Source organism: Babylonia areolata, chromosome 22, assembly GCF_041734735.1.
Source record: "Babylonia areolata isolate BAREFJ2019XMU chromosome 22, ASM4173473v1, whole genome shotgun sequence".
Lineage (NCBI taxonomy): Eukaryota > Metazoa > Mollusca > Gastropoda > Neogastropoda > Buccinidae > Babylonia > Babylonia areolata.
In genome coordinates, this window is record NC_134897.1 from 2,448,458 (window position 1) to 2,464,479 (window position 16,022).

The window sequence follows — 16,022 nt, forward strand, 5'->3', positions numbered from 1 at the left end:
CAAACCCAGACCAGCAGTGAGAGAAAAGTGAGAGACACTCACTGCGTGTCTGTGCAAGCCATGGCACGTGGAGCGGACGTGTGAAGGCATGACAGCAGAGGCGCAGTGACCACCCCTGAGGGGCAGTGTGGTGACAGCAAATTCAAGGTACGGCTGCTTGCCGCCAATGCTTCCCCTCCACATGACACAGCTGCTGAGGTGGGCCATGCTCTGGATCCAACCTGCCAGCAGTATGAATTATATAATGGAACCAACACCAGAAAACCTAACCAAACACACACACACACACACACACACACACACACAACACAAAGTTATTGAATAATTCTATGCTGTTTGTGTAAATTTATAAGTGAATAAAGCTCTCTCTGTGTCTCTATCTGTATACCTCCCTTCCTCTCTCTCACACACACATACGCACACACATGTATGAGCACACACACACACACACACACACACACAGTGGCATACGCATTTATAAGTATACAAACAGGTATCTGACAAATTTAACAGTTGAAGCAGAATAATTATACAAAGGAGACTGGTGTGTGTGTGTATATGTGTGTGTGGGGGGGAGGGAGGTGGTGGGAGGGCTGAGTGTGCAGGTGTGTATATATATGCCGGAGTACTTGTCAGTGTCTGTATTTACTCAGTGTGTGTGTGTGTGTGTGTGTGTGTGGCTGTGTGTCTGTGTGTGTCTGTGTGTGTGTCTGTGTCTGTGTGCGCGTGCACACACACATACTTGGACATACACACACATACACTGACACACAAGAGAGTATCATACACACAATGGTATACAATTAGGCAGATGACAAATTTAACAGTCTATAAGCAGAATAATTATCCAAAGGAGACGTGTGTGTGTGTGTGTGTGTGTGTGTGTGTGTGTGTGTGTGTGTGTGTGTGCGCGCGCGCGCGCGCGCGCTGCATTACATTTGACATGTGCTAGATGAAGGTTATCGAAATTAAATTTGTCCAGTCATTGTGTCAGTACAAGTCCGTTTGAGTTTTCTACATGCACAAAATACTCCAAAAACAGAACCAAAAACAGACTACGCTTACTTACGCGATGTCTGCAAGCTGACCGTTGCGTAAAGCAACGAAGTACGCGAGCAGAAAACGCAACTGAACACATGACGCACAACAACAATCGACTTCTCTGGTTGTCTGCTTCAAGACGGATGTTGCTACTTGCTTATCTTTCCTTTCACACACGAAATCTGATGACGTCAGTACTTTCGTTTCCGCAAATACTTTTCAGTTTCAAAATAATGCGCAAACACGATCACGCAGATCGATGAGCCCTTTTTTTTTTTTTTTTTTTTTCCTCTCTCTCTCTCTGAATTATTCAGTCCGCGTCACCTCACCTCCACCACAATGCCTCCACACACACACACACACACACACACACACACACACACACATACACACACACGCCCACTGCACACACACACACACACACACACACACACACACACACACACACACACGCCCACTGCACACACACACACACACACACACACACACACACACACACGCCCACTGCACACACACACGCCCACTGCACACACACACACACACACACACACACACACACACATACACGCCCACTGCACACACACACACACACACACACACACACACACACACACACACATACACGCCCACTGCACACACACACACACACACACACACACACACACACACACACACACACACACACACACACACACACTGACACAAACAATTTTGTTTTCTTTTGTTTTCTTTCTTAGAGCTCGATGTAAGAAAGCAGTTGCGCTCAGTGTCCTCGTGAATTTCTTCTTTTTTTTTCTTTTTTTTTTTTTTTTTTTCTTTTTTTTTCTCTCTTCTTCTTCTTCTTCCCCCAGAACATGCATGTTTTTGTTATCAAAACAGTAAATAAATTTCCCATATTCTTATCAACTAGAACACAGCTTTCATGTTCGCATACTACAAAATCAGATCATCCCGGTCAGTTCAAAAGCTCCCAGATAAGGACTGAGGCGATAAGACGTACACGACTTTACCAGAACATGTTGACAGCTTAGTCATAAGTTTTGGGGCGTCTCAAACAAAGAGAGTGTGTAGTCATAGTGTGTGGTCCACAGAAATACTGTGTGTTGTTGGCAGAGAATCATGATGTACTCAGCACTGTCGTGTATGTTTCTCTTCGTCTTCACTGGTGAGTTTGAGAAACTGAGAGAGAGAGAGACAGAGACACACACAGAGAGGCAGACAAACTCAGAAAAAGCAGAAAGTACATGTGTATGCCGCACATACTAGTTCATACGTACATACATACATACATACATAGAGTGTACATGTGTGTGTGTGTGTGTGTGTGTGTGTGTGTGTGTGTGTGTGTGTGTGTGTGTGTGTGTGTGTGTGTACACAAAATTCGAAAAGGAAAAACGGACAACAACAACAACAACATCCAAATTATTTATTTACTGGTTTATTCATAGTCAAGTCTGTGGTGTATGTGTGTGCGAGTGTGCATATTTGTGTATATTTATGAGTGTGCGTTAGTGTGTATGTGTGCGTGAGTGTGTGTTGTTGTTGTTAATTTTGTTGTTGTTGTTGTTGTCATCGTTGTTGTTTTGTTTTTTTGTTGTTGTTGTTTTTTTGTTTATTGTTTTTTGGTTGGTTGGTTGTTGTTTTTTTGTTGTTTTGTGTTGTTGTTGTTTTTTATTGTTGTTGTTTTGTTGTTATTTGGTTGTTGTTGTTTTGTGTTTTGTTGTTGTTGGTGTTGTTTGTTTGTTTGTTGGTTGGTTGGTTGGTTGGGTTTTTCGTTTGTTTGTCTTTTTTGTTTGTTTTTTTTGTTGTTTTTTTGTTTGTTTTGTTTTGTTTTGATTTTTTTGTTTTTTGTTTGTTTTTTGAGAGGGGGCTGGGGGTGGGGGGATGGGGGGTGTTAAATTGTATCTGTAGTCATTCGTTTTTTGGTTGGTTTTGTTTGTTTTTTTGTTTTTATGTAGGTAGAGCGCATGCTAAATACCCATTTTCTTGTGATTATCATTATTATTATCATCATCATCATTATTATCATGATTATGATTATTATGACGATTACTATAATGATTTTGATGATTATTATCATCATCAGCAGCAGCAGCAGCAGCACCAACAGCATCAGTAGTAGCAGTAGCAGTAGCAGTGTTGTCATGATGATGAGGAGTATTGTTGTTCGTCCTTCGCAGTTCAAGATGACCACGACTTCAATGTCAGATGAGGGATCTGTGTGACAGTATGTCTGGAGGAGACTTAATTGTGAGGCCAATCCTGGCCCGGAAATTTGGCCCACATGTGGGACACGTGTGGCCAGAGGTGGTGCTGCAGCGGAAGTGAAGGTAGCCGTGTTCCCTCTGAGCCTCTGAGGCACGTCTGTTTTCTGCTGCACGCGCTCCGTAAAGCGCGCACGTTCCACATGAGCGTCTTCAGTTTTGTTTTCCTTTGATTGGTATCCCCACGATGCGCTAGCCAGGGTGAGGTGAAGCAGGCTGTGTTTGAGGCACCTTCACCAGCCCCCTCCTCCATGGAGGTAAGCAGAGAGATTCCTAAAGAGGGCTGCTCAGACACCCAGGGGGTTGCCGAGCTCTGCTGCTCAGTGCTTCGTTCCAGCGGAGAGCAACCCGACACAGCTTTGTGACAAGTTTTCATTGTGTCCCCTGGCCCGTCCCTGCTGCTTCGCCACTGGCCCATGGCCACAGACCTTGAAGTAGCAGAGTGGCTGTGAAGTCGTGACTTAATTGACTATTTTTTTTTTAAATTATATTATTATTTATTTATTTAGCAATTTATATATATATATATATATATATATATATATATTTTTTTTTTTTTTTTTTTTTTTTTTTTTTTTTTTTTTTTTTTTGTTGTTCGTTTTGTACGCTTATAGTTGACTTCATCAAGTTTTTGCGCATTATACATATTATTAGTAGTAGTAGGTGGGGTTTTTTTTTTATGTATTTATCTTCTTTCTTTTTTTTCTTTCTTTTTTTTCTCTTCTCAACGCCTGACTAAGCGCGTTTGCTGGTCAGGCATCTGCTTGGTAGATGTGGTGTAGCGTATATGGATTTGTCCGAACGCAGTGACGCCTCCTTGAGCAACTGAAACTGACTAGGAGAGTTGCGTGAATCGTCAGCCCTCTCTCTCTCTCGTGCCGGCCTGTCTGTTCCTTGTGGCAAGACAGGGCAGAGACGACTTGAGATTACTACTGCTACTGCTACGACTACTGCTACTGCTACTGCTACTACTACTGCTACTGCTACTGCTGCTGCTCAGTCATGCTTTTTCTAACACCAGTGATACTACGTTTTATTACAATCGCTTTATTATTTTGAAATAATATATAAATTATTTCATCCTCACCCCGGCCCTCGCCCAAATCGCAACTCCCTACATTATTTACTACCTCACCACCATCTCTCTTCTGTTTCCCACACCCCCAACGTCTCCATCCCCGAACCCAACCTCCACACCACCACCCGTACCCCCCCCCCCCCCACCTCGCACCCGCCTCACTCCACCCCACCCCCCTCCTAAAAAAAAAAAAAAAAAAAAAAAAAAAAAGCCGTGGAGGGAATACGGTTCTCCATCACCCCCGCCTCCTTCACGCCCGGCGTGACGGCACGGGTGACGATGCGCTGTGACGTGGCGGAGAGCGGGCAGGACATGACGCAGCTGCTGCTGCTGCAGCTAGAGAGGGAGGAGCAGGGCCGCATGGTGCCCGTAGTGACCTTCACCCCGGGCATGGTGCCCCACGTCATGCAGAACGGCAAGGACCACCACGTCAAGGTGACGTCACTTGGGAGGAGGGGAGGGGGGGACTGCCAGGACAACCACGTCAAGGTGACGTCACTTGGGGAGGGGGGTGAGGAAGGCAAGGACCACCACGTCAAGGTGACGTCACTTGGGGAGGGGGGTGAGGAAGGCAAGGACCACCACGTCAAGGTGACGTCACTTGGGGAGGGGGGTGAGGAAGGCAAGGACGACCACGTCAAGGTGACGTCACTTGGGTGAGGGGGGGTGAGGAAGGCGGGTGAGGAAGGCAAGGACCACCACGTCAAGGTGACGTCACTTGGGGAGGGGGGTGAGGAAGGCAAGGACCACCACGTCAAGGTGACGTCACTTGGGGAGGGGGGTGAGGAAGGCAAGTACCACCAGGTCAAGGTGACGTCACTTGGGGAGGGGGGTGAGGAAGGCAAGGACGACCACGTCAAGGTGACGTCACTTGGGGAGGGGGGTGAGGAAGGCAAGGACGACCACGTCAAGGTGACGTCACTTGGGGAGGGGGGTGAGGAAGGCAAGTACCACCAGGTCAAGGTGACGTCACTTGGGGAGGGGGGTGAGGAAGGAAAGGACCACCACGTCAAGGTGACGTCATTGGGGGGGGGGGGGGTGAGGAAGGCGGGTGAGCAAGGCAAGGACCACCACGTCAAGGTGACGTCACTTGGGGAGGGGGGTGAGGAAGGCAGGTGAGGAAGGCAAGGACCACCACGTCAAGGTGTCGTCACTTGGGGAGGGGGGTGAGGAAGGAAAGGACCACCATGTCAAGGTGACGTCACTTGGGGAGGGGGGTGAGGAAGGCAAGGACCACCAGGTCAAGGTGACGTCACTTCGGGAGGGGGGTGAGGAAGGCAAGGACCACCACGTCAAGGTGACGTCACTTGGGGAGGGGGGTGAGGAAGGCAAGGACCACCACGTCAAGGTGACGTCACTTGGGGAGAGGGGTGAGGAAGGCAAGGACCACCACGTCAAGGTGACGTCACTTGGGGAGGGGGGAGAACGGCAAGGATCACCACGTCAAGGTGACGCTGCCAGGGGGAGGGGAGGGGGAGGGAGGGAAGGGGTATTGAGGGGGGGGGGGGGGGAATGAGAGAGAGAGAAAGAGGGAGAGGAAGAAGGAAGGAGGGAAAGAATACTGGATGTAAGGAAGGGTTCAAGGAATGATGAAACGTGGGAGGGAGGAAAAAATGGTTGTAGCAAGGGATGTAGGGAGGAATGGACCAAGACAGGAAGGAAGTATTTGTCTTTGTATTTCTTTTTATCACAACAGATTTCTCTGTGTGAAATTCGAGCTGCTCTCCCCAGGGAGAGCGCGTCGCTATACTACAGTGCCACCCTTTTTTTTCTTTTTTTTTTTTTTTTTTCCTGCGTGCAGTTTTTATTTGTTTTTTCCTAACGAAGTGGATTTTTCTACAGAATTTTGCCAGGAACAACCCTTTTGTTGCCATGGGTTCTTTTACGTGCGCTAAGTGGATGCTAGCACACGGGTCCTCGGTTTATCGTCTCATTCGAATGACTAGCGTCCAGACCACCACTCAAGGTCTTGTGGAGGGGGAGAAAATATCGGCGGCTGAGCCGTGATTCGAACCAGCGCGCTCAGATTCTCTCGCTTCCTAGGCGGACGCGTTACCTCTAGGCCAACACTCCAGTAAGGGGGGGGGGGGGGGGCGAGCAGGAAGTAAGGAAGGGATCGATGGAGGTAATATGGAAGAAAATAAATAATGATGGAAGAAAAAAAAATTAGGAAGGTGTTAAAGGAGGAGAGAACGGAGAGAGGAAGGAAGGAGGGAAAGAAAGTGAAGAAAGATAGGAAAAAGGGTGTGGAAGAGGTAGGATGGAAGGAGGGAAGAAAAAAGATGAACCAGTCAACCAGTTAAACAGAGAAAGAAAGAAAAAGGACACATACAGACAGGCAGACGCGACAGATAGAGAGACAGACACACAGACAGACACACATTATTAATTATTATCATTGATAGAGACAGTGAGAGACAGAGACAGGAAGACAGACAGAAAGAGATACAGACAGACAGATAGATTAGACAGACAGACAAACAGACAAATAGAGAGAGACAGACAAAAACAGAGACAAGTACACACAGACACACACTGACACACAGACGAACATACACACAGACGTACAGATAAACACAAACACACACAGATAAACACAAACACACACACGCGCGCTCGCGCGCGCGCGCACACACACACACACACACACACACACACACACACACACACAACAATGGAACCTGATTGAGAGAAAAAAAAAAAGAGTCAAACCTTACCCCCAACCCTCCACCTCCCCCCCCCCCCACCACCTACATCCCCCCGTTCTTTCCACCCCCTCCCCGCCCCCCAACCCCTCACCGCACCCAAATTCCCACACCCGGCCCGCTGTCTCAACCCCCCATCAAAACACCACCCCCCCCCCCACTCCCCCTCCCCCCGCCCTCTTCCTGACTGCTGACCACAGGTGGAGGGAGTGGAGAATCAGTTCCAGAACATCAGCGGTTCCTACCTGGCGGTCATCTTCCCCTTCCCTGCCGCCCAGGTGGCCGGAAACTACACCTGTGTGTTGTCCGGCCTCTCCTCGGCTGGTCTGCTCGTGCGCTACACGCAGGACGCGACGCTGACCTTAAGCGGTGCGTAGTACAGCGGTGGTGACCTGGATGGTCTGTTGTGCGATACACAGCACAGTGCATCACCTTGCCATGCAGTACAGCGCCAGACAATGCAGTACGGAGGAAAAGTTCACTTCCGTAGAAGAAGCTGCAGGCAGGAAAAAAAAAAAAAAAAAAGAAGAAAAAGCTGTCGTTCTCAGTGTAGCCATGCGCTCTCCCTGGGGAAAGCACCCCGAATTTTACAGAGAAATCTGTTGCGACAAAAAAAAGTAATACAATACAATACAATACAATACAGTGCAATACAATACAATACGATGCCATGCGATACTATACAATGGAATGCCTTATAATACGATGTGATATGATACGACGCAACGCAATGAATAGCGGTATAGTTCGATTGGATTTCGTGAAACAATACAATACAATACAACACAATACAAAACGAGATATGATATGATTCGATGCGATGCGATGCCATACAATACAACAAAACACAATTAATCTAGTGCGAAGTTCGTGTCGTTCAAACAGGGCGCTGTCTTCATGCGGGTGTGAACGTGACACATGCTCAGTAGAATGGAAAACCAGAGATTCACTGACTGAATGAACTCTGACACTTAACACACACACACACACACACACACACACACACACTATGTTATCCTAAAAAAAAGTCGTGGCCTACAACACAGTGATGAAGATAGAAAATTCAACCACGAATAATTAAAGTTTGCATTCTTTCAGAAACTCCAACATTAGTAGATATAAGCTTCATGGGAAAGTAGAAGAAAGATAAAACCCACGAAAATAATCCTTTCATTTTTCGACAAATGTTTACCTAACTACAGTAGTAACGAAACAACAAATAAAATAAAAATAAAACAAAATGAAATAAGAAAGTAGGACTGAAAGAAAAGAACCACGCGGTCTGTTCTTCCAGCAGCTGTTGACGAGTTACCTCGCTTCATGACGGCCCACGTGGTGGAGTTACGCTCCCTGATCGAGAAACTCCGAACAGAGGAGAACGCTCTCAAACAGGAAGGGGTGGTGCTACAACAGAATGCAGACAACGTCACTGTCAGTGAGTCCAGTGTTTGTGGTTCTTCGTCAGAATGCAGATAACGTCACTGTCAGTGAGTCCAGTGTTTGTGGTGCTACGACAGAATGCAGATAACGTCACTGTGGGTGAGTCCAGTGTTTGTGGTGCTTCGACAGAATGCAGACAACGTCACTGTCGGTGAGTCCGGTGTTTGTGGTGCTTCGACAGAATGCAGGCAACGTCACTGTGGGTGAGTCCGGTGTTTGTGGTGCTTCGACAGAATGCAGACAACGTCACTGTCGGTGAGTCCGGTGTTTGTGGTGCTTCGACAGAATGCAGGTAACGTCACTGTCAGTGAGTCCAGTGTTTGTGGTGCTTCGACAGAATGCAGGTAACGTCACTGTCGGTGAGTCCAGTGTTTGTGGTGCTTCAACAGAATGCAGACAACGTCACTGTCGGTGAGTCCAGTGTTTGTGGTGCTTCGACAGAATGCAGGTAACGTCACTCTCAGTGAGTCCAGTGTTTGTGGTGCTTCGACAGAATGCAGATAACGTCACTGTGGGTGAGTCCAGTGTTTGTGGTGCTTCGACAGAATGCAGATAACGTCACTGACGGTGAGTCCGGTGTTTGTGGTGCTTCGACAGAATGCAGATAACGTCACTGTCGGTGAGTCCAGTGTTTGTGGTGCTTCGACAGAATGCAGATAACGTCACTGTTGGTGAGTCCAGTGTTTGTCTCTTCCACACCACTCTTCCCATCTGTCCTGTCTCCCTCAGAGCAGAGTGGAATGTTGTGTTGTTTGCATGGAACTGCTTATGTGCTGCTGTTGCTGTTGCTTCTGCTGCGACAACTGCGACTAGTACTTAGACCACTGTTGCTGCTACTACTACTGCTGCTGTTCTGTTGATGCTGCTGCCACTGCCACACCCACTGCTTCTGCTGCTGCTACTACTGCTGCCACTGCCACACCCACTGCTTCTGCTGCTGCTACTACTGCTGCCACTGCCACACCCACTGCTTCTGCTTCTGCTACTACTGCTGCCACTGCCACACCCACTGCTTCTGCTGCTGCTACTACTGCTGCCACTGCCACACCCACTGCTTCTGCTGCTGCTACTACTGCTGCCACTGCCACACCCACTGCTTCTGCTGCTGCTACTACTGCTGCCACTCATGGTGCTCCTCCTACTCCTCCTGCTACTACCACTGCCACTACCACTGCTACTACTACTAATATTACTGCCGTTGTTTTTCGTGCTGTTGTTGCTCTGCTGCTGCTGCTACTACTACTGCTGCTGCTGCTGCTCCTATCACCACCACCACCACCACCACTACTACTACTACTACCACTACTATTACTTTTACATCTACCACCACCACCACCACCACCACTGCTGATGCTACATTTCCCTTCCATTCTGATCGCAGAGCTGACGTCAGTGGAACAGGAATACACAAACGTGGTGGCGGAAATGGCGGCTCTCCAGTCACGTGGCGGTCAGCTGATCTCCGTTCTGAACCAGCCAGTCGTTGATCTCGATCGACTCAGCAGTGTGCGACCCGGTCAGTTGACTTGATTCTTATGATGATGATGATGATGATGATGACGACGACTACGATGATGATGATGATTCTTCTTCTTCTGCTGCTGTTGCTGATGATAATGATGATGATGATGATTGTGTTGATAATGATGATGATGATGATGATGATGATGATGATGATAATGATGATGATGATGATGACAATGATTCTTCTTCTGATTATGATGATGACGAAGACGACGACAATGATTATGAAGATGATGTGTGTGTTTTTTTTAAAGTTGTTGTTATTGTTGATACCATTCTTTTATTATTGTTGTTATATTGTTATTCTTCTTCTTCTTGTTATTATCATTATCATTGTTATCATTATTACTATTATCTTTATCTTTTTTTATCTTTTTTTTCGCTATTACTATGTCCCTGCAGTTGTAACTGCCACAGTTGTTCCCTCTCCTGTTGCTGTCAGAACGACCTGTCTAAATAGACAACACTACCGCTGCTGCTGTTTCGTCTTCTGGTGCTCTTTGTATTTGTGCGCACTGCTTCTGTGAACAGTGTCACACCTTGATCAGTGATTGACTGCTTGAAACTAGCATCCCTTTCACAAACATGGCACGATCACTCAGGTGTCTGCCTCGGTCGTCTGAGCACCACAGAACAGGTCAAGAAAGAGAGGACTGGGACCCGCCTTCCTACACCGGGCCCTGGACACAGTGGATACCAGTTCACTGCCTTCCTTCACCGGGCCCTGGACACAGTGGATACCAGTTCACTGCCTTCCTACACCGGGCCCTGGACACAGTGGATACCAATTCACTGCCTTCCTATACCAGGTCCTGGACACAGTGGATACCAGTTCACTGCCTTCCTACACCCAGCCCTGGACACAGTGGATACCAATTCACTGCCTTCCTACACCGGGCCCTGGACACAGTGGATACCAGTTCACTGCCTTCCTACAGCAAGCCTTGGACACAGTGGATACCAGTTCACTGCCTTCCTTCACCGGGCCCTGGACACAGTGGATACCAGTTCACTGCCTTCCTACACCGGGCCCTGGACACAGTGGATACCAATTCACTGCCTTCCTATACCAGGTCCTGGACACAGTGGATACCAGTTCACTGCCTTCCTATTCCGTGCCCTGGACACAGTGGATACCAGTTCACTGCCTTCCTACACCGGGCCCTGGACACAGTGGATACCAGTTCACTGCCTTCCTACAGCAAGCCTTGGACACAGTGGATACCAGTTCACTGCCTTCCTTCACCGGGCCCTGGACACAGTGGATACCAGTTCACTGCCTTCCTACACCGGGCCCTGGACACAGTGGATACCAGTTCACTGCCTTCCTTCACCGAGCCCTGGACACAGTGGATACCAGTTCACTGCCTTCCTACATCGGGCCCTGGACACAGTGGATACCAGTTCACTGCCTTCCTACACCGGGCCCTGGACACAGTGGATACCAGTTCACTGCCTTCCTACACCGGGCCCTGGACACAGTGGATACCAGTTCACTGCCTTCCTACACCGGGCCCTGGACACAGTGGATACCAGTTCACTGCCTTCCTACACCCAGCCCTGGACACAGTGGATACCAGTTCACTGCCTTCCTACACCCAGCCCTGGACACAGTGGATACCAGTTCACTGCCTTCCTACACCGGGCCCTGGACACAGTGGATACCAATTCACTGCCTTCCTATACCAGGTCCTGGACACAGTGGATACCAATTCACTGCCTTCCTATACCAGGTCCTGGACACAGTGGATACCAGTTCACTGCCTTCCTACACCAGGCCCTGGACACAGTGGATACTAATTCGCTACCTTCCTAGACACAGTGGATATTAATTCGCTGCCTTCCTTAACCCAGCCCTGGACACAGTGGATATCAATTCACTGCCTTCCTACACCGGGCCCTGGACACAGTGGATACCAATTCACCGTCGCTACGGCTGTACAAAGGCGAAGGGACCTTCGTTCGTCAATGCTGCATTTCAGCACCAGCCATAATTATAGATATGAGACCAGATCATTTCAGCACCAGCCATATAGACATGAGACCAGATCATTTCAGCACCAGTCATATAGACATGAGACCAGATCATTTCAGCACCAGCCGTATAGACATGAGACCAGATCATTTCAGCACCAGCCATATAGACATGAGACCAGATCTGACCCGAGTTGCATGAGGCGATCTTTGCAGCTTTGAGTTTGCTTAGACATAAGGATGTTCCAAAATACATCATAGAGTCTACCGTTGAGCTAGGAACATTCTTACGGATAAGCAAACCTGGCGTCTGATATCCGCGAACTCACTGCTATTCATTTCCAGAGGTAAGATTGCCCATGTTTCGTGCACGTCACAGGGAAATCCCCAGTTATTCGTAGACGACATCTTTGTCTGTGCTTCTGTCGCCAGGGTGTGTTGATGCTCCAAACTGACTGGCGGTGAAAGGGTTTTGAATGAACCCTTTAGCCTGTCCCATGCAGCGAAGGAACTGATCCACAAACCTTCTGTCCCCCTCGCAGAAAAGAAGGTGGCCTTCCATGCCGCCCTGTCCACCACAGACTTCCCGCGCGTCGTGTCGTACGAGCCGCTCGTCTTCGATCACGTGATCACCAATCAAGGTCAAGGCTACGACGCCGCTCAGGGAATCTTCCGAGCACCTGTTGCCGGCACGTACGCGCTGTCTGTGTCCGTGGAGGCGGGGCCTGCTCACGGAGGTTCTGACCTCTCTATTATGGTGAGAAGGGATGGTGGGAGGAGCGGAAAAAAAAAAGAATGAAAGAAAGAAAAATAATGAATGTGTGAATGAATGAATGAGTGTGTGAGTGAATAAATGAATGAATGAATGAAAGGAAAAAGGGGAAAGAAAATGAGGGAAAAAAAAGGGAAACGAGAAGTCACGCACACACACACACACACACACACACACACACACACACACACACACACACAAACCACCTACATCCACATATAGAGAGAATCAATCAACCAACCCATCCAACCATCCATCCACCCATAGATCCACCACCCACCTGTCAACCACATCCACACATCCAGCCAGCCAGCCACCCACCCAAACATTCATCAATCAATGCATCCACCCACCCACCCACCCACCTCACACATCCATCCATCTACCCACTCACCCACCCACTCATCCATCTATCTATCCACCAAATCCACCCACCAGCACACCTACCTAACCTATCCACCCAATCTTCCACACACCCATCCATCCACCCATCCACCCGCTCATACATCCAACCATCTACCCACCCAGCCACCCACCTATCCTAACCTACCCACCGATCCATCCATCCATCGACCTACTCCCCCCCCGCACCTCTCACCGCCACCCCTTCTCCCATCCCTCCCCCCCCCCTGACCCTCCCCCCCCAAGACACACACACACACATACCTACCCACCCACCCACCCACCCATCACGTGTGGTGATTCAGAGTGGCGCGGACATTCTGCAAACCATACACATGTCGGAGGACGCAGGCAACCAGCACAGCGCCGCCTCCACCGTCGTGCGCCTGCGCCAGGGACAGGAAGTGACGTGTCAGTTCACGTGGCTTGCCGGAAATGCAGTCTACACCGGCTCCTCGAATAAGAATGCCCCCTACATCACGACGTTCACCGGCCACATTCTGTGGTAGCTCGGTGGGGGAGGTTCCACGAAGGGAGGACACAGGACTGGGTGACCCGGCGACTTTTGCAGGACCAGTTTGCTCCCCCCCCCCCCCTCTCTCTCTCTCTCTCTCTCTCTCTTCTGAAGACGTTGGAAAAACAAGAACAACGGACTTCTGAAATGAAACTACAACTGCTAGCTTCGTTGTGTTGTGTTTATTTGTTTGGGTTCGGCACTGATCGACGATCCACGCCCCTCCTCCTCCTCCTCTCTCTCTCTCTCTCTCTCTCTCTCTCTCTCTCTCTCTCTCTCTCTCTCTCTCTCTCAGTCTTTCTCTCTCTGCTTTACTCCATCATAGTCTCCCTGTCATCTACACGCTAATGTAACTCATCCATACCCAGGCAAAGGGCTATCATTGTTTCCACCACGTAAGTGATATTTTTCCTTTATTGACTCACTTGTGTAAACAAAGTGAGTCTATGTTTTAACCCGGTGTTCGGTTGTCTTTGTGTGTATGTGTGTCTGTGTGTCTGTTTGTCCGTGGTAAACATTAACATTGACATTTTCTCTGCAACTACTTTGTCAGTTGACACCAAATTTGGCATAAAAATAGGAAAAATCCAGTTCTTTCCAGTCATCTTGTTTAAAACAATATTGCGCTTCTGGGATTGGCACAAAAAAATAAAGAATGAAGCCTAATTATATGCAAACTGCATTTACTGTTATATTTATATTTTTTGTATTCTCTAAACTTGGCACTTTGATCTGATATTCTGACCCAACAGTTAGAGCAGTCATTATTATCATTTTTTGTTCAAACAGGAACTTCTTTTGCTAAGCATGAAATTTTTATTTATTTTGCAAACGTTTTGGTGCAGATAGTAAAAAGGGGAAATTACTCTGTAATGCTAGTGGAGTTAATTTGCTTTAAACTGATCTTTCTCATCTTAAACATTACATTTTGAAACAAGAGAGGCAAGGCTTTCAAGACTCACTTGTGATGCACTTCAAAAAAAAATCCAAGCTTTTTATGTATTGAGTATAATTTCGAAATGTAATGTTTAAGATGAGAAAGATCAGTTTAAAGCAAACTAAGTTCCCCAGCAGAGTAATTTCCCTTGTTCTGCTATCTACATCAAAACGTTTGCAATGAATAAAACTTCCATGCTTAGCAAAAGAAGTTCCTGTTTGAACAAAAAAATGATAATAATGACAGATCCTTTGTTGGGTCGAATATCAGATCAAAGTGCCAAGTTTAGAGAATACAAAAAATATAAATATAACAGTAAATGCATTATACTCAATACATAAAAACTTGGATTTTTTTAAAAGTGTATCACAAGTGAGTTTTGAAGGCCTTGCCTTTCTTGTTTATTTATATATTACTTATTCATCTATGTATTTGCTTATTCATTTACTTTTATGTTTATTTGTTATATGCATTTATTTATTTATTTATTTATTTATTTATTATTTTGTCAGGTCATTCAGGTCAGGTCAGGTCATTAGATCTGCTACTGGTAACCTGTAATCCAGTACAACCTGTTCAGGGTCGGGTTGCCGACGACTAAACCGGCACTCCCACCACTCCCTTCTGGGACTGGTGAGGCGGGTGGCTAGACACCCTTATGGAGATCCATAAAAGGGCGTCGGCTCAGGAGAGCCACCGACGGCCATCTAGCTCCACCGTGCTGTGTGCATGCCACACGCAGTTGGCCCCCGGGGTGTGTCTACCCATGCATGCGAAGTCTGGATCCGGCAGAATCTGCGGAAGAAACCTATCGGTTCAACGGAGAGGAAGGCGGTTACAGCAACGCACTGTGGAGTGCAGAGAGCAAGATGAGACACCGAAAGGATATCTTGGTCATCCACTGCATCCGTGCTCATCCTCCAGTCGTCTCGACTTAGTCTTGCCACTGGAAATTGGTGGACCCGGACGAGAGAGTGAGGTCGACGTTGCGCAACTCCTCTTCACTTTAAACAAACTCATCGCGCAAGTCATCAGTCATCATCCATCCATCATCCTATTATTTTGTTGGTGTCTCACGCGAACAGATGTGGACAGATACTATGCATTCATATAGCACATATCCTGCGGATCTAGGCGGATTTAACAACTCGTGTGGTATGAAATATGGAACAAGGATATGATGAACATGTTCAGATACAAACTCACATAAAAATACTGGGTTTTTTTTTGTTGTTGTTTGTTGTTGTTGTTGTTGTTTTCGTTGAAATACCGCCGGTAACATCATTTAAGAAGCAGACACCCTAATCCCTCACACAGCGACACAAACAAATGTTTGAATATGGTCCTAGGGGATCAGGAAGGATGTATAGT

General features: G+C 47.6%; 2 protein-coding genes across 4 annotated transcripts in view; one reads left to right on the forward strand and one right to left on the reverse strand.

Annotated features, from left to right (window-relative positions):
* The window catches only part of LOC143297014 (frataxin, mitochondrial-like), a 21,965-nt gene extending 20,781 nt beyond the window's left edge, over positions 1–1,184 (reverse strand). For both annotated transcript variants that reach the window (XM_076609144.1, XM_076609143.1), the window contains exons 1-2: positions 1,070–1,184; positions 43–221 (exon numbers count right to left, since the gene is read on the reverse strand). In XM_076609144.1, the coding sequence (XP_076465259.1) occupies positions 43–221; positions 1,070–1,138 (248 nt within the window). In that variant the 5' untranslated portion in view covers positions 1,139–1,184. The remainder of the gene's footprint in view (positions 1–42; positions 222–1,069) is intronic.
* An 856-nt stretch (positions 1,185–2,040) lies between these two features.
* LOC143297190 (uncharacterized) lies at positions 2,041–13,829 on the forward strand. Of its 2 annotated transcripts, none has more exons than XM_076609393.1 (7): positions 2,041–2,206; positions 4,595–4,818; positions 7,289–7,457; positions 8,383–8,523; positions 9,910–10,044; positions 12,569–12,783; positions 13,506–13,829. In XM_076609393.1, exons 1-7 carry the CDS (start codon positions 2,161–2,163, stop codon positions 13,707–13,709), a joined length of 1,134 nt encoding a protein of 377 aa, XP_076465508.1. In that variant the 5' UTR covers positions 2,041–2,160; the 3' UTR covers positions 13,710–13,829. The 2 variants fall into 2 exon arrangements, with proteins under 2 accessions (XP_076465508.1, XP_076465509.1); XM_076609394.1 differs by having other exon boundaries at positions 2,042–2,206; positions 8,386–8,523; positions 13,506–13,828.
* Positions 13,830–16,022: the final 2,193 nt, after the last annotated feature.